This window comes from Drosophila ficusphila, unplaced genomic scaffold (assembly GCF_018152265.1).
Source record: "Drosophila ficusphila isolate 14025-0441.05 unplaced genomic scaffold, ASM1815226v1 contig_791, whole genome shotgun sequence".
In the NCBI taxonomy this organism is placed as follows: domain Eukaryota; kingdom Metazoa; phylum Arthropoda; class Insecta; order Diptera; family Drosophilidae; genus Drosophila; species Drosophila ficusphila.
In genome coordinates, this window is record NW_025064737.1 from 9761762 (window position 1) to 9788617 (window position 26856).

General features: G+C 40.7%; 3 protein-coding genes across 3 annotated transcripts; all 3 read left to right on the plus strand.

The window, feature by feature from the left end:
- The first annotated feature begins 10412 nt into the window (after window positions 1-10412).
- Window positions 10413-11555, plus strand: LOC108096338 (CLIP domain-containing serine protease B15). Its single transcript, XM_017197886.1, has 4 exons — window positions 10413-10635; window positions 10691-10736; window positions 10790-10962; window positions 11087-11555. Exons 1-4 carry the CDS (start codon window positions 10413-10415, stop codon window positions 11491-11493), a joined length of 849 nt encoding a protein of 282 aa, XP_017053375.1. The 3' UTR covers window positions 11494-11555.
- Window positions 11556-11860: 305 nt separating this feature from the next.
- Window positions 11861-12936, plus strand: LOC108096357 (chymotrypsin-like protease CTRL-1). Its single transcript, XM_017197909.1, has 4 exons — window positions 11861-12077; window positions 12139-12184; window positions 12248-12399; window positions 12464-12936. The coding sequence occupies exons 1-4, from the start codon at window positions 11861-11863 to the stop codon at window positions 12865-12867; spliced, it is 819 nt and encodes a 272-aa protein (XP_017053398.1). The 3' UTR covers window positions 12868-12936.
- Window positions 12937-13787: 851 nt separating this feature from the next.
- LOC108096187 (chymotrypsin-like protease CTRL-1) lies at window positions 13788-14862 on the plus strand. The gene is made up of 4 exons (XM_017197573.1): window positions 13788-14001; window positions 14072-14117; window positions 14187-14362; window positions 14431-14862. Exons 1-4 carry the CDS (start codon window positions 13788-13790, stop codon window positions 14832-14834), a joined length of 840 nt encoding a protein of 279 aa, XP_017053062.1. The 3' UTR covers window positions 14835-14862.
- The last annotated feature ends 11994 nt before the right edge of the window (window positions 14863-26856 follow it).

Genomic DNA, 26856 nt, shown 5'->3' on the forward strand with positions numbered 1-26856 from the left:
TTGCTTTGGAAAATGTTTAATAAAATGCCGGTAGAATTTAATTAGATTTTAATTGCATTTGCTACCGGAGCAGAGTGACAAATTTCCGCTTCTAACAAACAATCTGTTTTTGAGTGATGATTGCCTGGGGGTGGATTGATGTTCCTATGAGGGTGGTATTATGATATATTGTGTTATTAATAAGGCATACAAGTCAATGGGCACTAATTTCAATTTGAGTTCGCGTCAAAACACACGTCTTGCATAAAGTAAAGATGATTGAAATGAGTGACGAATACATTTCTCCTAAATCTGGAAAATAATCAAGCTTATATTAAGCAAATTATTTTATTGAAGGCAAATTTAAAAAATCTTATCACCTTCTGATAAGTTTTTAAGAAGAAAGAATCTACCACTTACATTAATCATAGTTACTTTATTAATCCAAAGATTCCTCATTTAAATTAACACTCCAGAACCTTTCATCTTCGCCTTCTAATTTCAAGATTTATATGGCAGACATTATTCAACTGCTTTTGATCTTGTTACGGGAAACCGAAACAAAAACGAATTTTCAAATCTTCTTGAAGTCATTTCTTCAGCCGAAATCTTATCAAGCCAATTAGGGATTGCTTCGTTTCAAGGCGTTTCGAATCGGAAGTGATGCAAACACGAACAAAGAATTCTCCGTGATCGAAATCATAATTTTTGATCTTCCCTGAGCTCCACAAACCTTTTGCCGCACGACTTTAATCGCTTGCCGAGTCATCAAACGAGGTGCAACGGAGATGACACCTCCGAAAATTGATCTCAGAACGCCGAAAAGGGAACTCTGAACCACAGAAAAAATGGTTAATTTAACACAATGATATAACGAGCTGAACTTGAAAACTTTAATGCGATTGCCGCTCGTTTCGAAGGTGAAAGAGATAAATGCAGAGTACAAATGCCGAGTTCACTTATTAAGTCGTTACCTCAATTAATGAGGAAGTACTGCACATGTGGGTCCTTTATGATAAGATCGTCCACGCATGAGGGTATGGCTTACTAATTTCCTTTTAATTACTGCTTTCCAACGAGTTGTTTGAGCTGCGCCACCAAAACTCATCTGCAATTACTCGTCCAAAAGGGGGAGGGAAGGGGTATTCCTCCGGCCCGAAGATGTCTTTCCGTTGTCGACTTTGCCTTTATAAATATTCAGAAATTAGCGGCGAACAAATCTTGTGCAAGTTTTGGCATTAACACCTTTCAATCTGAGCGAGTTGCAAACAACATTGCAAATATGACAAAACGGATTTGAAGAGGGAACAGTCCATATCGACTATGATAAATTTACAAAGTATTTTAAGAAATTATTCAAGTATATTCGCTGAAGTGCAAGCTAAATAAAGTTTTTCTATTGACTACACATTTTTGTGTGCATATTTTCAGCTTTTAATTATCATGATAAAGTTTTGCATTAAATTCAAATATTTTTTAAGTTCCCCAAATAAACTGAATTGCAATTTGTCCAGACCATTTTATCCAGCTAAGACTGCACTTGACTTACTCGGCAAGCACGCAGGAAATGTCACGACATCCAACAGCATCGCAGGAGACTTCAGGTTTTTGCCAGCAGATATTTCGCAGTTGGCTCTCGCACACCGCACTTTTGAATATGCATAAAAAATTGGTATTAAAACGTCGCATGTAAGACATTAATCAGCTGGCAAAGTGGCAGCAGACAGAAGCGCGCTCAATGCGGTGGCTAGGTGAAGTCTGAGGTCTGAAGTCTGAAGACCGAAGTCAGTGAGCAGCGGCAAGTTGAGCGCTTGCATCATGCGCTTGATTAATCTGCATTTCCCCATCTCCAGCCCCAGAGCAAAAATCTGCGCATAAGCAGCTTGACTCTTGCCAGATTGGAGTGGAATGGAAAATGGAGGTGGGCAACCCAACCCACTGTATCCACTGCATCCACTGAATCCACTGAATCTACTGAATCCACTGCATCCTCGGCATCCACCGCACTTCACCCTGCTCTTCTGGTTGTCGGGTTTTATTTTTGAGTGCCCACACAGCACGAAAAGCGACCGCAACTCGTTGCCCAAACAATAAATTCACATTAAGGAAAACCAAGCCCCGAAAAAAAAAAAAAAAAAAAAACGCACAAGAAAAGTTTATTTCATTAAAAACATTAGAAGGAAGGCAGATTGGGAATGGAAATGGGAATGGGAAGCGACAGGCGAGACAGAGCCATCAGGGCCTACAATAATTTTGCATGCCTGGTGGCTGAATAATACGAATGTGCCTGTTGATTGTTTTTAGCATCTGTAGCATTGAGTGATGAGAAATATTCCCCGCCCCACTTGCATCTCGAATCCCATCTGAGGGGCACACACATGGCCCTGCAGTCGCGTTCCCTGCCACAAGTATTTCCCCCAGAATCCGACTGGATCTGTGCCATCGGGCTTTTGATTTGCCTATGCGAGAATATTTTCCGAAACATTTACAATCCTCAAGATCTCAGTGAGGCCAAATGTTTATCAAAAACAAAGAATGGTTGAATTTGTGGGAGAAAATATAAAGAATGTTTAATACTCTTGGAGGGTGATATCATAAGAATATCATAAAAACTGTTACTAAATAAAGAAAAACGAAATTTTATACAAAATTAGAACATGAGTTTAAAAAATTAATATATATATAAAAAAAATGACGTACTCCACAGGAAATTAAATAATAAATATTTTATGCATTTTTAAATTCTTTGATTTGCAACAAAAAAAATGTAGGTAATTGTCTAACAAAGAATGCATTCGAATTGGTATTTTCCATTTCCATTTTAGCATATTTTTCGATAGCATTTTCTTACGAAACAATTCTTCTTTCATACTTATCCTTAGAGCAAAAAAAATACTTTCAACACCGCAGACTTTAGCCCCCGACTAGATTTCGATGCCGCAACTCAAGTGGCCAGACTTTGACTACTCGGCGGGTAAATGCAGCGCATAATTCACAATGAGTGATTCTTAAATTGTCCATTAAGATAATTTTTATGGTAGAGCGAGTCCGAAGGGGGGACCTTAGCCAAACCGAAGGCAAACAGAACGTGGCTCCTCCGTTTATCAATTAGGGCGGCAAACACTCGGCTGGGCCGCTCGCTAATTATCAGCAAAATGCCTACACATGGCAAACGTGGATTTTCTCCGGGCCTGGTCCAAATTTAGCAATGTCTAAGTGCAGCCCATGGATGTGTGGATGCGTTCCGAGACTGCGTCATGCTCGACAATTTTTCACGCTTTTCTTGCGCTTGTTTTTCCCGCCATCAGCAGTTCCTCTCTGCTCCCCAATATCCCCATTTCCCTGCCCTTTTCTCTTTCTCTAACTGAAGACAAAGCAGTGTCTGGGGCCCCAAGTTTGCCGGCCTATGATTGATGTGCAGTTGATGACTATATAACTTTGTATGATTTCCCGGTTTGCCGAGGATGGGGCACTGAGGTTCGGGAGCAGGCTTGGTTTGTAGGTGGACGCGTCTTTAATTAGTTCGGGTTTCCATGTGGTCGGGGGGAGCAGTCGAGAAGGCAAACTTCTGCTCATTTGCCTGGCGTTAAAAATGTTGAATAATTGAAATTTCTCAGAATTTTTCATTACTACTCGAGCGGGATGAAGCGAAAATGCAAGGAAAAACTTGTTTGTGTGGTCGCGTGGCGGTCTTTGATTTTTTTTTAAAGCATTTCCTTCGAGGGCTCCCTTTTTGGGAGACGAATTTCGATGGAAATTGAGTTTTCTGTGGTTTTCCTGCTCAAAAATTAGTGATTGTGACTAATTATGCTGTCGCTGGCGAACTAAGACAATTAGTTGGATTTGCTCAAGAAGTAATTTGCTTTGATGTTAAGAAAGTTCAATCGGGAGGCTCTAAACAAAAATTATTTTATAAGAAAAGATTTTTAAACTATGAATAGGTAGTGTAATGTTATAAAAAATTAAATTAAAAATATTGTTTTCTAAAAACATCCTTAAATTTTAGAAGTACGTAATAAATAAGTATTAAAATGCGTTTAATAAATTTTTAATATTGTTCTTGCTGTATTTTATGGTCAAATCCGAAGGCCCTCATCAATATTTGTCCCCAATTGTCAATCCAACCCAAATGACTTGGCCGAAAAGTTTAAAGCTGATCAAAAGGCTTCCTGCACTTTGTCTCCATTGCATTTGAGGAACAGGTCACGTACGGCGTGTCATCGCTGAGCGGCTGCCAGCCAAATTGGCTACAGTAAAGCATCCGCCGCATTATCTTCATCTTCATCACGGTCTCGACAGTGGGCCCCGTTGGTTCCCCTTTGTCCCGAAAACTTAACCCGAAACGGGGGCGCCCACAATTACGTTTGAGAACTGCAAACTGCAAATGGTCGGAAAGGTTTGTGCCATTTTTCTATTGAATTCTCGCCGAGAGCTTTGCCGCTGGAGTGGATTCTCCACTTCGCTCCGGCTTTTCCCGGCTTGTCTCCAGTTTTCTCCTGGCCGGCAGCGAGGCACGTGCTCGGAATCCTAAGGAGTCCAAGGAGGCCAACAACAATGTAACAGCTCCTTCATCGCTTTTTCGGTTGCCAGTTGGAGAGGAGAGCTCAAGCATTATGATTGATAAGTTCGTTTTGTGAATTTTTCATAAATTAGGCAACAGCTGCGGCATTCAGGGGGTGTTGAGTTGTGTCCCATCATCGAGTGCCCAATCGTGCGCCATTTGTCTATTTTAATTAAAGGAACTGTCCGCCGATCTCCCCATCGCAGGATCCCAGTTAATCCTGGCTCCATCACCATCGCCTCCTTTGTTTGGCATCACGCACGTCTGCCTTCCTTTCGGCTGTTAATCAGTTGTTAAGCGGTGTGGGTAGCGAAATTTTAATAAAAGCTTTAACATAAATCAAATCGCTTTCCCTGACCAGCAGATGCCGCTGATTTTGGTGGAGATGAGAGATTTCGCTGTGATTGGCAACCCATTTGCCAGTGCAATTACTTAATTATTCTTCTAGGAACTTGGGATGGGAAAAAATTGATGGGTTTTCCCTGCAAAACTCATGTTATTAATGTTCCTCGTAGTATTTCGCTGATAAACTAAAAGAAAAACTAAGCTTAATATTGATTTGAAAATGATAATAAATATAGTTAGAGGGAAACATATTTAAATTAGGCGATCATTATTATTTGATATGAAGTGTTTTATTGCACATATCCAAGATAATTATGCAATCAATACATTTTTTATTATAGTTTTCATAGCCTCTGGTTTTCTTTTTAAGCTTTCAATAAATCACATTCCTGGCATGCCGTTTCCCTTTCTTTATTTTTCCCCAACTTCCACAATATCCTTTGAGTTTTGCCGCTGAATGTTGTTTTCCATTTTCCGAATGATCCCCCTACTTAACCGCAGTCCAACTACTTTGTTGGGATTCTCATTCTCACATTTGCAAATAATTAAGTGCCTGGCAAGGCAATTTAAATCGCGTGCTGTCCGAATGCATTAAGGCACATCAAAACAGAGTTGGCGACATCAACTTACCCCAACTCCGTTTTCCTACCATTTTCCTCCACTTATTAACAGCGCCGTAATCTGAATGTGAAATCAAGTCGCAATGCACAACCCACAATATCAGTTGACAACTGTCGACGGTCGTCTGGCAGGCATTTAAACGCTTGTCAAAATTATATAAACTGCTGTCAGAAGTGCCGGCGGGAACTAGGGAACTTTTTCCGCCATGCTCTTCTTTAAAGTGCAGAAGTGCACTGGAATAAAATTACAATTGATAATTTGTAAAAAAAAAAAAGGTGTATATCACATATTATACAATGCGAATTGAGTGAAGGTTGTTTGCAAACGGCTAATCAAATGCGGCTAGCCTCAATTGTTCAACCATTGGGAAAATAATATCTGAAATGTTTTAGTTTCTAGCAAGAATCATAGTTATACGTTTTAGAAAACTGTTTTTCTGAGTGCAAAGTAGAAGTCCTGGCCCTGCAGTCGGAACTCGACGTTTCTGTGGCAATTAATGCGAATTTCGACATCATAATTAAAGCGCATGGTGACGACGCTGGGTCTCGTCTTGCGACCGGGTCCATTATATTTAATGAGTGAGCCAACGGAACTGAACCAGAGGAACCGACCAGACAGACCCAACACAACTCTACCCAACCCAATCCAATCCAACGAGACCAGCAGAAGTAGAGCGGCCCAGGCCAGACCCGACCAGACCGGTCCCAGACCCATTCATTCACTTTTGATATTTGCATATTTTCACATGTCATTCGGCTTTTTGGCATTTCTTTTCCGCCTTTTGTGCAATGCAATTGCAGTCGTTGTCTGAGGCGAGATCTTCATGCGGGATTTTGAAGTGGTGAAGGGGAGGAGCAGCAGGATGAGGAGGGGATATCCCCACCCTGAATCGCATAATTAGCCGCAGACTTTTGCCGCTTGACAAACTCTTTGAAGAGCTTCTCCGACCGCAGACACGTGTGCATCTCTTTCAGGGATTTCGCCTTTTCATTTGGCTTATTTATTGTTGGATGTCTTAATTTATGAACAACTGTCACTGCCGCTGAGACTTTCCATCGGTTTGTTGGCGATGGCGAAAAGATCGCGAGAAGACAAGCGGATCCATTCATTGTGCCCTCATGACTAAGCTCCTTGGATTCCATCCGTGATTCATCCCGTCGTATCCCAAAGTATTGTTACCCAATCGCGATAAGCTTTATCTCCGGCATTTGGCATTCAAAATTTATGACTCGCAAAATGCTTTTGGCCTCGGCCAAGTTCGTCGCTCTGCCCTCGGCCCTCAAGTGCAATCAAATAATTGTAATCTCTTTCAAATTGCAGTTAAGTTTTACTTCCACTTCTGAAACCGACCCACTTTGCTCCCACTCCCACTCCCACTTGATTATGCTGATGAGCACGTAGCTGCAGCCCAGAAATGCACTTCTGGTTGCCCCAAAAGAAGAGTGCTAGGCAAACTCGGTTTTTCGGCAATCTTAATTAGAGTAGATAATGCTGATGGCTCTGGGCACTTTTCCGGTTCGGATTTATTTGCCCAATTCGATTATAAGTAAGTGTTGGTCAGCGAACCGCGGGGCAAAGTGCTGCCAAAAGATTGCTTAATTTAAAAAGTTCGCAAAGTGCACTTTTTGGAAAGCAGTTGTTAAAAGCGTGACACTTGGGTTAATTTCACTTATATATAGAAATCTATAAAATTGCCTTGTATCTACTTTACTGGCTTAAAATTTATTACATTATAATAGTTGGGTCCAAAAGACTTAAAAGATCTTTGGAAAAAAAATTATTTCTTTTGTTTTAAGAACAATATTTAGCTTTGTCTTATCAAAGCTTTTAGTATGAAATACGAAAATTTGAAGAACTTAACATGTTAACAATGCAATGGTACAATGTTGCAAGCTTCCATTTCCGATTGCACTTCGCAACACTAGAAGATTTTCCGGAGAAGTGATCCGACGTGTTTTGGGCCGGCAGCGGAATGCACTTGATAAATTGTTTACTTTGAAATTAATTACTCCACTCATTGTTTTCTTGGCCGACGGAAGTTGCAGCCATTGTCCGCCAGGGGGCGCTGTGTTAGCCACGTTAGCCGCACTCCTATGTGCTGCATAAATCAAGTTTGCAGCGCCGTTAGCAGCACTTTCAACACTTTTGTGGCCCTCACTAGCCGCCTCTCTTTTATTGCCCACCTATTTTTTGTTCGCCCGCCGATCGTGGCAATAAAATTGCATTTAATTACACGAATGCAGTGGAAAAAAGGGGAGTGAAGTTGGATGAAAGGGGGGATTGCACAAGGGGGTTGTGGGGATGTTGGGATGCCGAGTGGGGTTGGCCATTGGGAAATTGCCCCTGGTTTGGAGCCCGGCCAGCTCTTCATTGTTGCTCGCATTTTTGAGCTCATTAAACCGGCTGCAATTGTTGCCATGCGTTGCGTGAGTGCTGCAGTTTCTGCCCTTTTGTTGGCCGGCAATCAATTTGCAGTCTGCAGTCTACGGCTCGCAAAAGTTGCAGAAATGCAAAAATGAAATTATATTTGTGGAGCTCCGGTGCATCATTAAAATGCATCGACCTGCGAACAAACAAGACGAACACCTCTTGGCATAAAGTTTACCCGTCTTTTGTGTGGAGTTTCTGAAATCTCCCAGCGTTTTTAGACTAGAGTTGGAGTGCTTAACACTTATAATCAGGCTATGGTATGCATGAGTTTTACTTCGTTCTGCAAAACAAACTCTCAACGGAACTACGAAGCAATTTAAAATTTTTGTAGAGTAAAGAGAAATTAAAACAATAGGTAAGCAACAGGTCAACAGAAATGATGTAGCTAAAACTAAGTAAAAAAAAAAAACCAATTTTATTTTGCTGTCGTTGTTTAAAAACTAAAGTTTTTTAGATTTAAATTAAAACAATGATTTATTTTTAAGTAGCTTTGGTTTAAATTTAAATGTAAAGCTTTTCCAATCCATACGTCCATCTCCGAGAATTCCAAATACACCGCCCACCCTTTTTGTCAACTTTAGACCATGTTTTGTTTGGCTGATTGACTTACGCATGCAATTTCCATGTTTTCCCTTAACGCCTCAATGATTTTCAACAATGGCGGGAGAAGTTTTGCCAAGATGGCGTGTGGCAGGCCCATAAAATAGCAAAAACAGCTAAAACAGCCCTGCCTATGGAGCTTATAAAGAGCCAAGCACACACAAACAATGCGACTTTTGCTCGGGAATGCGCTAAATGAATGCAATAAACCAACTAGAAGGGTCCCCAGTCATTGTTTTATGGCCACGCTCCGCTGGATTCTAGGGGAAACTTTGATGCCCCGTCTCGTTTTAGCCAGCTGTCTTGCTCTTTGTCCATCTCTTTTTGACCTCTGGGTCTCCGATCGCCGGCAAATGGCAACAATCAGCGTCTGAGAATTGCAACTGCAACAGCAAAAGCAACTTCAACTCCAACTTGTCCGATTTTCTTGCTTTCGTGGAGCGGGGAGCAATCAACGCATTGTCGACAGGTGGAAAACTTCATGGCCAATGAGTTGCTGTTACCGTGTTTTAACCCTTCCATATACTCTTTCAGATGGAATTTAGGCATACGAATGAGAAGTCGTTTTCTACTAAAGGAAAGTTTATAAGATAAGAAGTGACAAAAGAAGTGTACCTTTTGAGATATTGATATTCGTATAAGAAATAATTCATACGATGTTGATTTTGATTATTTAATGATTTAATTTAGGGATAACAAACTTAAAATGGTTTCAACATTTTTATGAGTAATGTTATCTGACAATAAGGGTATAAGAACTTCTGGGGGCCAATACAATCCCGCTTTCTCGTTTTATTCCGTGGCTGTTGTATTTTGCATGGCCCGAAGCTGATTTTGCTGCTGCCACAGACTGACAGCAACAGTTTCGTTTCGACTCACTCTTTTTGCCCCGTGTGTTGACGTGGCCAGTAATTTGTGTTGTTGCTGTTTGTTGGTTGGTTGGCTGAAGGGAAACGCCAGCAGCAACAACAATGGCCACGAACACACATGCAATTTTGTGCATTAAAATTTCACACTGAATTCGCTTGCTTGTTTGTTTGTTTGTTTGTTTGTTGGCTTGGTTCGGTTGGGTTGGTCGAATGCTTTTTTGGCTTTTCGGGTTTTGGGTCCCTTGCCTTTTTGTTTCCGACGCGGAGAGCTCCTTTTAGCTTGCTGCATTTACTGTTTAATTTGGCATGCATTTTGCTGCTGCTGCCACTTCCCCCTTTCCTTCATTTTAACCCAATGTCGCCTGCCACAAGCAGCTGGCAACAAAATGGCGATAGTGTCCTCCAACCGCTTCGCCTTACTCATTGCACCTGGCCGAAACCAAGGACGTCATCATCATCGTCATCGTCGCCTGTCAACAGCCACGTTTTTTGGCCTTCGTGGGCGTGGTCTTAAAAGCCAGGGCAAAAACGGGTTAAAGAGGCAGAGGGCCCATTTAATTTGCCACAAATTTAATTAGGGCAACTCAGCTGCAGAAAACCTAGATGACGTGGGAATCAGACATGTTTAACCTTTCCTAAAGCTACAAAAAGGGCATCACAAATAAAAACATTTTATTCTGAGTAAGAAAATTTCTCTCGCTAGGCAAACTACAAAGAACAAATAGTCGACAGTTTTTTTCATAATTTATAAATATTTTATTTATTTAAATGAATATATATTTCATAAATTGTAAAAGCCATTTTATTTATTTATGTAGCATTTATATTTTTTAATCAATTGTTTGTTGTAAGTGTATTAAAGCTTCCCGACTTATTCTCAGATTAGCTTGGATTTAAGTGAAATTGCTATATGCAGCAATAAAACGATAAGCTCCGCTTTGATAAGTATTGAAATAAAGTCGCTTGATCCCGCCAATCGTCAGTTCGTATTAATTCATTCGATCGTAATGAACTCAACTGCTGGAGTGGCCGTGATCGCATTTTTTCTGGTGCTTTGCAAGCCGGGATTTGCGAGACTTTTGGAACCAAATTGTGGCATAAACGTCGATGGTCCCAGTTATGGGACAAGAATTATCGGTGGCAGCGATGCTCACATTACTGCCCATCCATGGATGGCCTTTCTGCACTTCAATTCTAAAGTTTTCTGCGGTGGAACTCTAATCACTCGTCGTCAGTATATACGGAATGAATCCTTTTGTGGCTTTTTAAATACATTTTATCGCAGAATTCGTCCTGACTGCCGCCCATTGTATTGAGGGGGTACCACAATTGTAAGTACAAAAAATATGTAGATGATTGAATATTAAATAAGATTTATTCCTAGTACTGTTCGACTTGGAGGAACGGATTTAAGTCCCAGCAGTAGTGGGTTGATGTGTGAACTGCCAGCTGAGGATTACTTGGTGGAACACGCCATCAAACACAAATACTTTACAGCTGATATCGGTTTAAACGATATCGGAATTCTCCGACTAGGCAAACTAGTGACTTACAACGGTAGGTTCAAACCAACAATATAGCTTATATAAACAAGATCTCTGGAAACCATACATTATATATAAGTATGGTTTAAAATTAAATATTTTTGAAGTATTAAAAAGTTTTCTTTCATTTTTTTCAGTTCATATTAGGCCGATCTGTATTGTCCTGGACCCAGCGATGGAATTGCTGGTCCGGGACAATATATCGCTCGTGGCCACCGGTTGGGGCAAAACGGACTCGGGAAGGGTGGCCGCCCGCCTCCAGGAGGCCCCCATCCTGGTGGTGGACAGGGACATCTGCACCGAGCGGTACAAGTTCCCGCTCAGCGAAAACCAAATCTGCGCCGGCGGAAAAGAGACGAACACTTGCTTGGGCGACTCCGGCGGACCGCTGGGCGGCATTGTGAATGTCTACGGAACGCTGCGGTTTGTCCAGTACGGAATCACCAGTTATGGAGACAGGGAGTGCAGGGCTCCGAGTACCTACACTGATGTGACCAGGTACTACGAGTGGATTGAATTGGTGGTCGACAAATATAGCAGATAAAGAAATCTATAAGATAACCCTTTTTGGTTCTTCAATTTTTACCAAGTTGTTGAATAAAAGTCGCTTCAAAAGTCGGTAAAAAATTTATTTTTTTCTTAAAGAGCATACGGTTTATTTTCAGGGCAAATATTTCCTAGTCATAACCAACCATTTAATGTGAACATGACTAAATAATTTCTTCGAACAAATATATATGTCGTTCATGCCTTAATCACTTTCGAGTTAATGTAATATGATTAGCTCCTGATAAGTGGATTTCAAGGAATATGCATGTACAAGTTCCTCGTAATTGAGATTCTAATAAAAGTATGGCTATTATGGTGCCTATAAAAATCATAGGATCGACGGATCAGAAAACAGTTGCAAAATGAATATCGTTGCGTTTGGAATAACTTGCCTGCTACTCCCGCTTTTGGGATCAGGTCAATTCCTTGACATGTCCTGTGGAATCCGAGCTCCAAGTCCCTCCTCTCTCAGTAGGGTTCGGAATGGAACGGTCGCCGGAAGGACATCGAGTCCCTGGATGGTCCTGCTTCACACAACTTCAGGCAGATTCATTTGCGGCGGAACTCTTATCACTCACCGTAAGTTAATAAAGATCTATATATGTTTCCTCCAGCTCATAATATTTTACATCTTTTTTAGGCCTTGTACTAACTGCTGCCCAGTGCGTATTACCCAATGCTTATCTGTAAGTAACAAAATTAATTGTTTATGGATTTTAGTAGAAGGTACATATTTTCTTGTCTAACAGAGTAGCTCGTCTGGGGGAGTATGATAGAGAGGACTACGGGAATCGGACGGAGGCTAATGTGGAAAAGGCCTTCAAGCACCGATACTTCGATCCCGTCAAGATGGTCAACGATATAGCCATTCTTCGGCTGGCCAAAAGAGTGGAGTACACAGGTGGGCTTAATGAAAAAAATTTGTTTAACAATTCTAATTTTTGATAACATTATATCCGGCACAGATAAAATAAGGCCCATTTGCATCGTGACAAGCCCCAGATGGAGGAACTACATCAATACCCTGACTCCGCTGACTGGAACAGGATGGGGAGCAACTGAGACTGCGTTTGACAGCGCCAAACTCATGACTGTGGATCTGAATCGTCAGCGTCCAGAAATCTGTCGACGCTATACAACTCAAACAATTACGAATACTCAGTTCTGCGCGGGAAATTCGGCGAGCAATTTGTGCAACGGCGACTCCGGCGGTCCTGTTGGATCCCTAATCGAATACCAAAAGACCCAACGATTCATCCAAGTAGGAATCGCCAGTTATACCAACAGAGAATGTGCCAAGGCCAGCGTTTTTACGGATGTCCTGAGCTTTGCCGACTGGATCATTAATGTGCAGAAATCTAAATCATAAGAACCAGATATCCACTTCCAGGTTCGAATTCTGCAAAGGACATCTCATTATTCTGGTGCCATAGGAAAAATGTGCTTCTCCTTTTGTAATAAATATGCCGAAATAAAAACACTCAACAATCAGAGATAACTTGCGATCATTTTATTACTTAGTTGCCTTTGGAATATCTATATATAAAGTATATATCAAATTAACTTTGAGTGCCGCATACTCTAGTATTTCCAGAACAATTAGCAAATTGTCTGTAAAAGACTTACATATAATATTACATTTGAACTTGATTTTATATACAAAGTTCTTAGGAAAAGTAAACTGCACTCTTTACATAATGTGCCAGTATTGTTTTTAAGAAAAAATGTTAGGATCACTGAATTTATAATATGTAAATTAAAAACTATACCTACAACATTTATGCTCAAGCTGATAATCCAGGCTTAAAGTTTCATTCATTAATGTTAATGTTTCACGGATGTGACGAGGTGGAAAAATATATCAGATTAAGATATCAATAACATTCCCCTTTTTTTTTTTTTTTAATTTTTACCAATGTTTAATAAATGTAACTTCGAAAATCAATTATAAAATACATTTCTTTTTCTCAAAGAATGTGTAATTAATACATATTTGGTTTGGTCATAAGCTTAAATTGCATTAGAAAAACTGATAATTTTATTTGCAGAATAAATATGTACTACTCATTACCTACCAGTTAATTTGAACACGACTAAACATTTTCTTCGAACAAATATATTTTTTTTTATGTCTTAATCTCTATCGAATTGCAATATTATGTATGTACATGAAGCGCCTGATAAGTTGATTTCCAGGAATATGTATACACAAGTTCCTCGTAATTGAGTTTCTGATAAGCCAGAGTGTGGTGCTTTTTAAAATCAAAGAAACTACAGATCAGTTGCAAAATGTATACCGCTGTGTTCGGGATAACTTGCCTGCTACTCCCGCTTTTGGGATCAGGTCAATTCATCGATATGTCCTGTGGAATCCGAGCTCCAGATCCATCTCTCATGAGGGTTCAGAATGGAACTGTAGCCAGAATGACTTCAAGTCCGTGGATGGTGTTTCTTCACTCAACTGCAGGCAGATTCGTTTGCGGCGGAACCCTTATCACTCATCGTTAGTTAACAAAGATCTCAATATTATACATATATTTCTTACAGCTCATAATATTTCACACTTTTTTCAGGCCTTGTACTAACTGCTGCCCATTGCTTGTTTCCCGGTACCGAGCTGTAAGTTTAGAAACGAATAGTTTACTGATTTTTAAAATAAAATACATACGTATATTTCTTATCCAACAGAATAGCTCGTCTGGGGGAATATGATAGGGAGGACTTCGAGCAGTGCCACGGAAGCTACTGCCTCTTTCGAACGGAGGCTAATGTGGAAAGGGCCTTCAAGCACCGATACTACGATCCTGGCACGATGGTCAACGATATAGCCATTCTTCGGCTAGCCAAAAGAGTGGAATACACAGGTGAGCTCATTAAAAGGAAAATATTGTACATAATTTTCCTTTTCTGATAACATTATTTCTTTGAACAGATAGCATTAGGCCCATTTGCATTGTGTGGACCACCAGGTGGAGGAACTACATCAATTCCCTGACTCCGCTGACTGGAACAGGATGGGGAGTCACTGAATCCGCGAATGACAGCGCAAAACTCAATACTGTGGACCTAAATCGCCAGCCTCCGGAGATCTGCCGACTCTATACAACTCGGACAATTACGAATACTCAGTTCTGCGCCGGAAATTGGGCGAGCAATTTGTGCAACGGCGACTCTGGCGGTCCGGTTGGAGCCTTAATTCAATTTCAAAAAACCCAACGATTCATCCAAGTAGGAATCGCCAGCTATACCAACAAAGCATGCTCCAAGGCCAGTGTTTTTACGGATGTCCTGAGCTTTGTTGACTGGATCTTAAAGGTGCAAACATATCATTCATAGGAACCTGCTCTGGTTCTTATGAATTTGGTACCAGAAAAGAAATAAAAGCTGTTCATTTTCTAATAAATCTGGGTAAAAATATTGGCATACAAATGCCAAACCGCACCTATTTATTAAAAATATATAGAATAAACCTTCAAAGCAACACTCTCTAGTATTTATGCAATTTAACTTCCCCAGAACAATTAAGAACGCAAATCGTTGGGAACCCTGACAAAGTCGTCATACAATTGCTCGTCGTGCATTTTTTATGCAAATTCTCCGTTTTTTATCTAAAGAAAAATGCGACAAACCCGCAGTCAACACTTTTCACGATCAGTGGGCCATATAAAAGGAGTCCTCCCTTACGAAGTCCAGAGTGAATGCATTACTCTAATTAATTCTTGATATATGGCGGAGTGACTGTGGCCAAAACGAGGCCACAAACCTGCAATGGCCGTAAAAAGGAGACGCCGGCAATAAAAGAAACCAAAGCGCAAAAATAAAGGGGAAAAACGGTGACTTAAAAAAAGTAATATCTACATTTGCTCCAGTTTTTTGTGAACGTTGCTACTGCTCGCTGTAAATTCGCGGAGGCAATTAAAATTTAGCAGGCTTTAAGTTCTGCTTCTCCTGTGGCAGCAACAGTGACAGATGCCGCGGTAAAACTTTAATGACAAAAAGGGAAAAATATGAAAAAAGCGCCAGGAAGGAGGGGTAGGGGCAGGGGGAAGCTGTGGAGCAGCGAAAGTGAACAGTTGCCAGCGTCTGGGCGGTGTATCCTGCCAAGGATTCTGCATCTTCAGCCTTAATATCTTTTTTGTCATGCCACATGTGTCCCTGTGCACTGGAAGTAAAAATGTTTATAAATATTATTATGCCATTGATTTAATACATTAAGTTCAAAAGCAAAGTAAACTAAAATTTAATTAAATGCTATTGTAGCTTTGTATTATAATTTGAAAGCAAATCCTACATTTACTTGTAAGTTTTACTAAAAAAATGTACTAGAAAGTTTTATTTCAACAATAACACGCCAACGAAATACAATTTTTCGAAAAATGGTTTTCAATTGTTGTTAATCTTCTTATGTTTATTTTTTTAACTATATAATTATAATAATTCTCTTTAAGAAATTTTTGTAAGTGCATTTATGCCCATGTGGCAACGCATCTCCGACAGGAAACCATTCGCAGCCACCGCCAAAATGTGGCAACAACGCCAGAGACAACAGAGGATGAAGGAAGCTTACTTCCTATTCCTATATGTATTCCCCCTATATCCACCCCCTCCTGGTCCTGCTGGTGCTCCTGCTACTCCGCTAACCAACTGCTAAACGCACTGATAACTTTCCCACACACATTCTACATACTGCATGCTGCATGCCACATTCTGCTGAAGCGAAAGTGCGCGGAAGTAATAAAACATGCGGGAGGAACGGCGGAGGCTGCAACTTTTGCGACGCTTGTTGCACTCGCTATTGCAATTGTCTGGAAAGTGTTGCGACATTGGTGGCAAGGGGGTGGTCTACGAGGGGGTGGAGCAGGAAGGGCGACCGGTGGGTGGCAGCATTTGTGCTTAAGTGCCGCAATATTTGTAGAGCAGCGACTATTTTCCATGTTATTTATGTCTGCGGTTAGACCACCACATGGAACCTAATTTATAACTATATGTTTAAGTGCCACCCAAAATTATAGTCAACTTTCTAAATGTGTGTCAATGAAATTTTATCTTACTAATTTTGAAATCTAATAAAGGGATACAATTTAAAAGTTAATTAATATTTTGTATATTTTCCATTAATTAACTATATTTTTACCATGATTATGTATTTTATTATGGCATAATAAAAGTATTCAATCAATCATGTATTCAAATAAAATTTGAAACTGAAATGAAGCTTATAAATTCTTCTTAAAGTTAAAAGCATAAATCACACATCCCTTATGGCAAATCCCTTCAATCTGAATAATTTAAGCCGACTGAATTTGGCAACTTTCAGACGATAATTACCTCATGAGCCAACTGCATCAGGTGCTACTCAGCAAATGATTTGTGTTGCCAAAAAAAAAAAAAGAAAAAGTAAGATGAAGCCATCGAAAGTGAAGTTAATGGCTGGCCGCAAGAGTCAGGATACACCTACTGGCGAGTCAAAGGAGGAGGAGGTTCTTGAACAACAGCTGCCACACAGGCAACCCGGGCACCTCGACTCCGATCCGATCCGATCTCGATCTAATTTAGGCGTATTAGTTGCCCCGCAACAAAGGGCGAATTCAGACAAAGACAAAGACAATACTTAGACGGACCTTTTGTGCCTCAACTCAACTCGTCTCGTTTCGTTTCGTTATGTTTCGAGGATCCTTGAGCACTTCGATAAGGCGCTGCTAATGGCTTCATTAGGTTGTGCAGGTTCAACTGAACTGAAGGTTCATCTTGAGGTTCTCATCTGTTTGCCACATGCCGGGAGGCAAAAACACTGCGATCCCCGCATCTCTATGAGGGCTTTGAAGTAACCGCAGCCGAAGATCCTTCGCCTTGCGTCTGTTTAGATACAATTCGATGATTACAATTCGTTTCGTGAAATTGCTCAAGAGGCAGCAACTAATATTTTGGCATCACATGGAAAAAAAATAAGGAGAAATGAAAAGAGATTTCCTTTTAGAAAAGTATTCCCATAAAAAGTGTCTGACGATACAAATCAAATTGCCAACTCATAAAGTCCCATGGATGGAAACGAAACATTTCATTTCACTAAGTTTTTATTACGCATTTCGATTTCCTTTGCTCCTTGAACTGAAATGCCCAGGAAATTCACACCTTTTGGCCACAACAAGGCGCAGGGCCCGATCTTTTCATTTTATGGCCGCCTCACTCGACTTTTATGGCCAGTTTTCTTATGAAAAGAAATTAAAATTATATAACCACATATTCCAAATATATAAATACATTATCCAATAAAGATATGACCCAGCGATGGAATCATTTAAAGAAAAATGCACAAATTGTGTTTTTGATTTGAGTGAAACGAATTCCTCGACAAGTGTCATTAAAATCGTTCTCCTCTACACCGAACTATATAGACGAAGATATAGATATTTAGGAGTGTATTTGTATGCAAAAGCAGTGTCCAGGGCCTCGTAAAGAATCGGCTGAAGTGCACATAAAAATTGTAATCACTTGGAGTACTTACACGCATAAGAAATGTTTCTGTGTTTTTCTATTGTTTGAAAGGTTCCTCCCATTGTTTCAATGTTACTTGATTAGACAGAAGACTCGTTAAAACTGCTCATGAACTTGAATCGTTAAATCGTATATCGGAGCAGATATCTGAGGCTATATCATTGCTTTTCATAAAGTTATGATTGTTGGGTTATAAAAGTGGAAATTTAACACGAAGTGAATTAATAGGAAAAGTGCATAACGGTTTTAAGAGCAGCAGATGTTAGAAAATGAACATAGCTCAAGTTTTTAAGAGTGTTTAATCAACTTAATATTATAGATCAAAATATTTTGTACTATTCATTACTTCTCTTATAAAAATAAGCTGCAGTAACCCCACAGTATTGTATATTTTCCATCAAACAATCCAATACATCCTCAGACCACATTGTTAACAAATGTTTTTTTACAAGTTCACACAAACTGTTCACACTTCAGAGCAGAATCCAGTGAATTCCTAGCAACAAAAAGGGAAAAGGTGTTAGAAATCAAAGAACTTGGCGCCGCCTTCGAGAACCAACTTCCAACTGAGTGGCATGTGTTGGCCACATACATAATTTTCGTAGGGACGCCTTTTATGGTCTTTAATTGCATTTCGATGGCCAATAAAAGAGATTCACATACAGCCAAATTAACGACGGGAAGTGCCAACAAAGCATACAAAGCTGGAACATAATTAGCGTCTTTCATGCTCAATCTCCTAGAAAGTCGGAGCCTTTGAAGACTTTAAGGCCAGGTGGCGCCTACATATCAACCATATAGTTCCTATAGAAGGAGATAGAAGGGGTTATAAAACAAAACCTGGGTCAGAATAACAATTCCAACCATTTTTGCATTGCAAATCCCAGTCGATTAATTTGTAATTTCAATCTCTGCTGCATTTGTGTAATGCGTAAAATGCAAAATTCAGTTTTGGTTGAAAATTATAAAAATTATATTTCCACATTTTGCAATGCACCCGGGTCTATGCCTAATTGAATATTTATCAAATGGTTAGTCTGGGGGCCTGTTTATGTAAATAATCGCGGCAAATGAGCAACGAATGCTCGGCATTAAATGAATAAATTGTTGATTTCGATTGGGGAATTTCCGGCGAAGGGGATTTGGAGTGTGGAATCGGTCTGTAAACTCTCGATGACAATTCGAGGCTTATATTGATCGGGGGATGCGTATCACTGGCCCTATCCATTATCTCTTCCAGCTGCTGCACATGGATAAACATCGCAATTAGCCGTAAATGGTAATTGTTTTCCCGATAAGTTACCTGGCTTTCTATTCGACGAGTTCCACCAACTCCCCTCCTCGATTACCGAGCTCATTAAAGTGCCAGTCTATAATGGTTACCATCTCTCGCGGCCTGCGCCTCCTTAAGCGATTTTACATAAGTGTATGTCCCGACAAGGCTCCAATGCTCGTTGGCTAAGTGTCTGGGTTTGGTTGCCTCGGCCACTTGAAAGTAATTAAGAATCCTTTAACATATTTTCTTATCGCGTTAAATGGCCTGATGATAGAATGGCATGACAAACATGGTTGGCGTTTAGCAGGGATCGTTTGGGAGGAGTTAACTAAGAGTTATGTTACTTAATCTAAAAACATCTAATTAATTACATTATAAAGGCTTGCTCTTTCTGCTTTCCATTGCCAAGTTAGTTGGCCAGTTTATTTGGATCACTTCTACCTACTTTCTTTCCAAACGACCAGCACCTGCCTGAATTATCGCAACCTCTTAACTGCTGTGTTTACCTTGACCAACCCACACGTTTTCCTTCCCTACCAGGAATCCCTCTTACAAACAACGCCCCTTGTCGTGGCCAACAGCTCAAGTGCTCAATTGTGCAAACTCCCTGAATGGCCAGTGGAAGGGAAGGGGGAGATCCGCCTCTGCCTGGGCAGCTGCTCCGCCACTGGCTCCCGTCGCAGGGTTTCCGATCCTAAGCTTGAGTTCAGGCCAGTCTGGGGATCATTGTGGGATCCACACTGCAAGAAATACTAATCCTAATAGTGCAAAAACTACACTACATTTTCAATGAAATTGTAAGATAAATGAATTAGGTCTTAGTATACTGGATAAATAATTATTAATTATAGGTATGGTATTTTGAGAAAGGTATGTTTGGTTACATGTATATAAAAAATATATTTATCATTTAAAATTTTTTATTCTCTTCATTGTGATTTTTCAACACATAAACACTTCTTACATAATCAAGTTTATAATATTATTTTTGGGTATGTGGCTTTCTGTTCTGCAATGTAATCGAAATCTATAACATTTATTACTTTAAAATAGAATAACTGCCACTCTCAATGCTTTTAGTTATTTTTTAATATTGCTCAATAAAATACTCTGTATATGAAGGCTTTGAGTAATAAAATAAAATGTTAATAATTACCCAAAGGTTGAGTATTTCTCCCAGTGCAGTTCCAAAGTCAGTGGCAGAGGCGCAACCCAACGCATTGATGTCGTTTGTCGTCCGTCTGGCTTATCGCCACGCACTTATCTCGCCGGCTGACGACAGGCGGATAATAGTGGAGGAGTCGGCGGAAGGGATGGCTGGCAACTGGGAACTCGAACTGAGAATGGAAATGGGATAGGGAATGGAAAGGAGGCCTGAGGACCCGCGAGGAACGCCTGAGCGATCGCAGGCAGGCTAGATGCGATCTCCTGGCCGAAGAGGCTCCTTGGGCAGGTTTGTATCTTAATTTTGAGGCGCGCATACGTGGAATTCTCGTGGGTTGTCGTTGTTGTTGTCCGGCGGCGTCTGAGTTACGGGTTGATGGCGCTGAAAGTGACACAAGTCATAAATTCCTTTTGTTGTCCCTTTTTGTTCGGTAATCGTCCTACTTGAATATTTACCTCCGCACACATGCGATCGTTTATATCGTTGACAATTTCGCCTGAATGGAGAGCTGAATCAGTTTTCGGTTTCGGGTTTTTGGTTTTGGGAACGTTACTTATCTCCGATCTCAACTTAGTTTTGTATTGGATTACCCAAGACGATCGATCGGTAGCAATGTCAGTCGCTCCTCCTTTGTTTATTCTTTTTGTACGTTTTTATTTGTATAAACTTAGCTTGTGGTATTTTTTGTGGTCAATATTTGAAATATTATTTGGCGCCCGGATCCAGACAGGAAGTGGGACTAATAAAATCATTTGTGTGCCTTAAAAAAAGAGCTAGGTTTAGGGATTTGATGGAATAGATTGCAGGAGAAAAGAGTTTACGGTTCAAACGTGATGGTGTTTGAAATTATCCCAGGAATTATTCACATTGATTTTCTCAGGCGAGATAGTTATTCGGTTTGGTTTATGGTTTAGAGACATGAAAGATACCATTTTATTTTTTCTATTGATTGAATGTCATATCGTAAAATTATTTTATGGTTATCCAACTCTTTTTGTTACCTTTGGTATCCAATTTCCCCCTTCTCTCTGATCCTCGTTGATCTATTGCTTTTCCCTCAGGCATTATTCATATCTACACCCCAGCATCGCTCTCATAAATAAGTATAAGCTGGGAAAATGCATCCCATTGGCACCGGCTACTACTACAACTTGTTTACAATATCCAATTACCCCCAGAAAGGCCCCCCGAAGTGACAGCCAAACAAAGCAAACAAACACGAACCGCTGAGATCCGATCCGAGGAGATCCCAAGGAGATCCAAAGAAGATCCCAAGGAGATGCCAGCAAGAACCTCGCATGCAAGGAGTAGATGTCAACAAGTCGCCCGACTGGCAGCCCAGAAAGTAATTGTCAGGGGGGATCGATGTTGGAGCCCGACTTCACCTGACTGCCTTCTATAAATTATGGAGAGCAGCCATCGCGTGTCTCTCGCGGAGATCACAGACTCCCTCGACCGGAGCAGCCAGCCATCTCACTTATCTGATCATTGAGTGACTGCCTCCAAGTTCGCCGAGCTCTGAGCTCTCAGTTCTGTGCTCTCTCTTATCAACTCGGAACCATCTGGGCATCAATAATGTCTTTGTTTAGGACAGCCGGGCCTCGTGACAGGTCCCCAGAAAAGGTAACCTGTACAGTTCCGCCCCCTTGCCACGTCCCCCGGATCTGGAAGCCCCATCTGCGATATTCCGCCTCGGCCGAGGAATAAAAATGCAGTGTTGACATTGCGCCATAAAAATAAAAACAATAAGACAGGCCGGAGTTCGGTGAGGTTTCCAGGAATTCTAAGGTCTGTGTAGCAATCTGCCATATAACTAGCCACTGGCCCTCTTCATATACAGTGGGAAAAATACTTTAAACAATTAGATAAAGATTTTTTCATTGAATGAAGAACGTTTATCACAGTTGTGTAGCATTTAGTCCCATATGATTACCGTCCATTAAATTACATTTAAAAGAGGTGTATCTTTCAAAATGTTTTATGACTCTTATATAAATTTATATAAACGATTTTAAAAACATTTTTTCCACTGTTGCAATGGACAGGTGAGCTGGAGGGGAAGAGTGGCTCTCGTTCTGTCGGTGATAAATGTGGATGTTGACATGTTTGTTTACACAAACTAATTTCTGACTCCGTCTGCAGAACTCTCTCAACTGGCAGTATTACCTAGGACCTAGGTGTATCTCTATCTAATAATCGGCTGCCTTTCTCCCTCTGAACATTCCCTGTCTCTTTCGACATGTAAATTGCTTTGGCTGTCAAGTTTTTTCCTAGCATATTTTCCATTCGCGTGTTGTCCTCTGGTTGTTGTTACTTTTTTACCCTGGATGTTGTTGGGGGACTCTGAGTACTCTGGTTTATTAATTCGGGGATTTGGGGAATTAGCTTGGAGAGCTTGCAGGCAGTCCTCGTTTTGTTATTTGTTTGCATTCGAAATGGACATGAAATAAATTTTGCTTCATAAATATGCATAAATTTATGTATACGAAATAAATATATTTGTCCAAAATTGAAGCCCCATCTCGAGGGGATCAAATGAAGCGCATAAACAAAATTAATTGGCCGGGGATTTCAGTCAAATAAGAAATTGGGTTGCGAAGGGATAAAAAAATCAAATCAAGTTAAGGATAATTATGTTTAGTTGGCATTAACCCAAACCTCGTTTAATATAATATCAATCATATGTAGGTCACATTATTAATTTCTAACCTAATCAGGTGCTTTACCCAAAACTGTCGTCCTACCAAATTCCGCCACATAAATCGGAAATTAATTTAGAATTAGAAACGAGTTTTGCCGGAACCAAATTGAATATGCATAAAATTAGGCTCCTGTTAAATTTTTATTGATACACTTATCAGTTGTGAACGGATACTCCAAACTTGTTGGCTTGCCAAATTGAAAAATTAAATTCGATGTGGCTTAATTAAGTTTCGTGGGGCCTGGTTTTGACTATGCTGATTGGTTAATTCAATAGAAATTGCGGGTTGTGGTCCACTCGAAAATTGTGTGTGTGCGAAAAGCAATATATGTGTAATTTCCGCCACCGACAGACCTCAAATGACACAATTACTGCGGCAACTTGTCAAACCATATGGGACATATATCAAATCAAATGGCAACTCATAACTGAATAATTGCCCAAGAGAATCTGCCACTCTGCCAGTTGCGCCTAATTTAGCAAGTGCAATGTGGTGGAGGCAGGAAAAGCGGGAAAAACGCCACAAGTGCCGCATAAACGTCTTGTCAAATGATGCGACTTTTTCAAGGAGCAGCCGAGAGAAGAGCCCAACAGCAAATTGCATTATTAGCTGCAGCCATAAAATGCCAGGCCCAGAACCCGAACACTGCCATCATCGTCATCGCCATCATCATCATCATCATCATCGCCATCGCCATCATCTGAGGAGGAGCCCCTGGATCTCCGCTTTCTCCACCAGTTCCACTTCCACGTCCATCTCCACCTCCACTTCACCAAGTCCCATTCAGTTTGATGTCTGCCTTTTAACGCGAATGTCATGCAAAATACTTGCAGATACTTTGAATATTCTTTCCATGCTCCGCACGGCCCACTCCTCAATTCTTCTGATGCCTTGACAATTTGCCTCTATTGAGGCCAACAATGGATGCAGTTAGTGGAGGCAGTCGAAGCGGCAGCTGCCATCCACCAAAACGCGTTCTGACTGAAGAGCAGCGGGCGCTCTCAACCCGTAATTGGTTTGCTCTGATCATAATGGGTTAATATCGGGATTGGCAGATGGTGGAATTTCTGTAATAAATAAAGGATGCATTGAGATCTCTAATTTATAAGTTTAGAACACCACTTTAAGTGTCGCACAAATAATTCACTAGGTGTTTCTTATAATAAGTCGCATGATTTGATTATAATTTTATGAAAACAACTTGTGTATATTCGAAGGAAACGGAATTCTCAAAGAAACAACATGCTTTTAAAGAACATATTTAGAAAATCCAATTGATATACCAAAAATATATTTTGTGAAGATACTGATCTTCTATAGTTTTCAGATCATCATCATTATAATGCTAAAACCAGCTGCCTGTAAATAGTTTAAATTTTGCAAAATCATTCACCAGCCAAAGTCATTCATCAATCAATCTTCACCCGAAATTGCACGTGTTGGTACGCACCAATAGGAACCCAAACAGTATCCTCTCGAATTCCGGACAAATCTCAATGTAAGCCGGCGATAACCAATGCCTCCCGTTGTGCCCCCGTGGGTTGCACCGAGAATACCGTTCCCTGCCACCGTCAAGTGCATCCTGCAACGTCTCAATTTCAATGCAAGTCGCAGCGGGCGGCTGGAGAAACTGAGGAAGGTGCCGAGGTGCCCCTTCGCCCAAAAAAAACCCGCCCAGAGCTAATGACAGGTTATCCGCAAGAGATGCAAAAACATAGGGAAGCGACCGGGGCAGGAGGAGCTGTTCCAGTGGCCAGAGCATGATCTCCCGAGCTCCTGGCTACCTGCTAACAGCAATTTTCGGACATTCCGAGGGGTCCTGCCCCGGTTGCCAATAAGTGGCGATGAGGCAAGCGTCTAATGTCTAAATTTCTGTGTAGCTCCGAACCCAATGGAACCTTTTTGCTGGATTGCTGGAAATTCTCTCCTCCTTCAGTTGGTATTTCGATTTTTCTCTTGTTTTTCTGTTTTTTTTTTTTGCCATTGCATAACCCATAATTACCCGGGGACTGGAAGTCGGGATAGAGTGAGTGATGTGATCCGACGCCTTTTGTTTTTAGTATCCTCCTTGCTTCCAAGTTTTCGCCTGGTTTGTCTGGTTTTTGGGCGCAGGGCTGGCTGCTTGTCTTGTTTTTCGGGTTTAACAACTAAATTTGAAAATTTGACACAAACAATGTCCGTTGTCGAGGGACCTGACATCGTCGGAGGATCGAAACTCTGCCTCCAGGGAGCCAGTGAGATGATTCCCGAGTCGGAGCAGGTCTGGGCATATTTAATTAATTTATTTCCATCCGAGAGTCTGGCTGGCGTCGTGCCTGCTTTGAAGTGTTTCGAAATTAATTCGGATCGTCAGATCGCCGAGGATGAGGCCCAGAGATCAGAATGCCCTAACCGCAGGGGTGCTAAGCACTCCACTCCAATTTCTTTGGTTTCGACAAAGGCTTCCTGCGAGGCGCGTGATTTCTCGGTTCGCCTGCCCATCTGATCGCTATGTATTTTTCGATTGAATTTCTCGTGATTAGCACACGAATGAGACTCGACTTTTTGTGGGGGCGTGTCCCTGGATTTTTTGCCTTTTCTTGCAGCTGGGATCGCCATAATCACATGAATATGTATGTGATCGCCTGAGATTTATTTGGGGTTTGAACAGAGGAATGAGTCTGAGTTTATTGGTGTGATTTTATATTGCATGGTCTGAAAGGACTGAGATGAAGGTTTCTTTATTTCACCCAATTTAAATCCAATTAGTTACAAACGTTTAAAAGTGTTACACCTGTTCAAATCGAATTAAATATAATTGGGTCTACATTTGGTTTTTGTGTACCATTTGTATTTTGTTGATTAGAAATGCAAATAAAGAAAGAAAAATATTTGATAAAGTAATTACATGCTTTCCTTTTCCAGTCGTATTATTATTTTAAGTACATCCCCTCTGGTAAAAACCAAATTTGTGATAGACATTTTTATCCTTTTCTATTCCTTTCTTGTATGTCATTTTATTTTTTGAAACAACACACACCTCCCAATATTAATCCTTGTCGTCTAAAGTCCCAAAAAATAATCCATGCTTCACCAAAAATATCCCCCCTTTGGTGAATAAACCCCAATTGTCAGCTCCCACATCTGCTACAGATTATATAATTATACAATTATATTTACATTAAAAATCTGTTGCTTTCAGTAATTTGTTACACAAATCGAGAGAGAACTCACAACATCCAAAGGTCGTTGAGTTCCCGAGAAGTAAACACATGTTTCTAGGGAATCAACCCCAACGGCGGAACTTGTGGTCTGCGATATGGACTGTGGACCAATTTATGTTTTGTATTTTGAAAATACTATTCCCCGATATTTGCTTCTTTTTGTTGTTGAATTTTCGAGCACGTTGACAACGAATTTCGGACAAACAAACAGGAAACCACGGCGGAGTGGAGAGAGCAGAACAGCTCGATCGCCCTGGGGTGACATTTGTTATGTCAATTCCCAGTGACAGCCATCAATCCTGAGTTCCACATTCGACGGCTGTCAGCGCTTTCTTCCTCAGGGGACCTCCCTGAAAAGATCCCACCTTGTCTCCGGAAAATACAACCGAGCAGATCTTAAGTGCTTCTGCCTGGCTGCGCTGAAAATTGATTTCTGCGGTTGCGAAAACGCATTAGTTCCATGCGGCATGCCTAATTGCGTGCCACAACGAGGCACCGTAACTGTACTTCTTTCACT

Coding starts and splice junctions, on each gene's coding strand:
- LOC108096338 (XM_017197886.1), top strand. CDS start 10,413: ATGAACTCAACTGCTGGAGTGGCCGTGATCGCATTTTTTCTGGTGCTT. Junction 10,636..10,690: donor TGGAACTCTAATCACTCGTC/GTCAGTATATAC, acceptor ATTTTATCGCAG/AATTCGTCCTGACTGCCGCC. Junction 10,737..10,789: donor ATTGAGGGGGTACCACAATT/GTAAGTACAAAA, acceptor ATTTATTCCTAG/TACTGTTCGACTTGGAGGAA.
- LOC108096357 (XM_017197909.1), top strand. CDS start 11,861: ATGAATATCGTTGCGTTTGGAATAACTTGCCTGCTACTCCCGCTTTTG. Junction 12,185..12,247: donor GTATTACCCAATGCTTATCT/GTAAGTAACAAA, acceptor CTTGTCTAACAG/AGTAGCTCGTCTGGGGGAGT. Junction 12,400..12,463: donor CAAAAGAGTGGAGTACACAG/GTGGGCTTAATG, acceptor TATCCGGCACAG/ATAAAATAAGGCCCATTTGC.
- LOC108096187 (XM_017197573.1), top strand. CDS start 13,788: ATGTATACCGCTGTGTTCGGGATAACTTGCCTGCTACTCCCGCTTTTG. Junction 14,118..14,186: donor TTGTTTCCCGGTACCGAGCT/GTAAGTTTAGAA, acceptor CTTATCCAACAG/AATAGCTCGTCTGGGGGAAT. Junction 14,363..14,430: donor CAAAAGAGTGGAATACACAG/GTGAGCTCATTA, acceptor TTCTTTGAACAG/ATAGCATTAGGCCCATTTGC.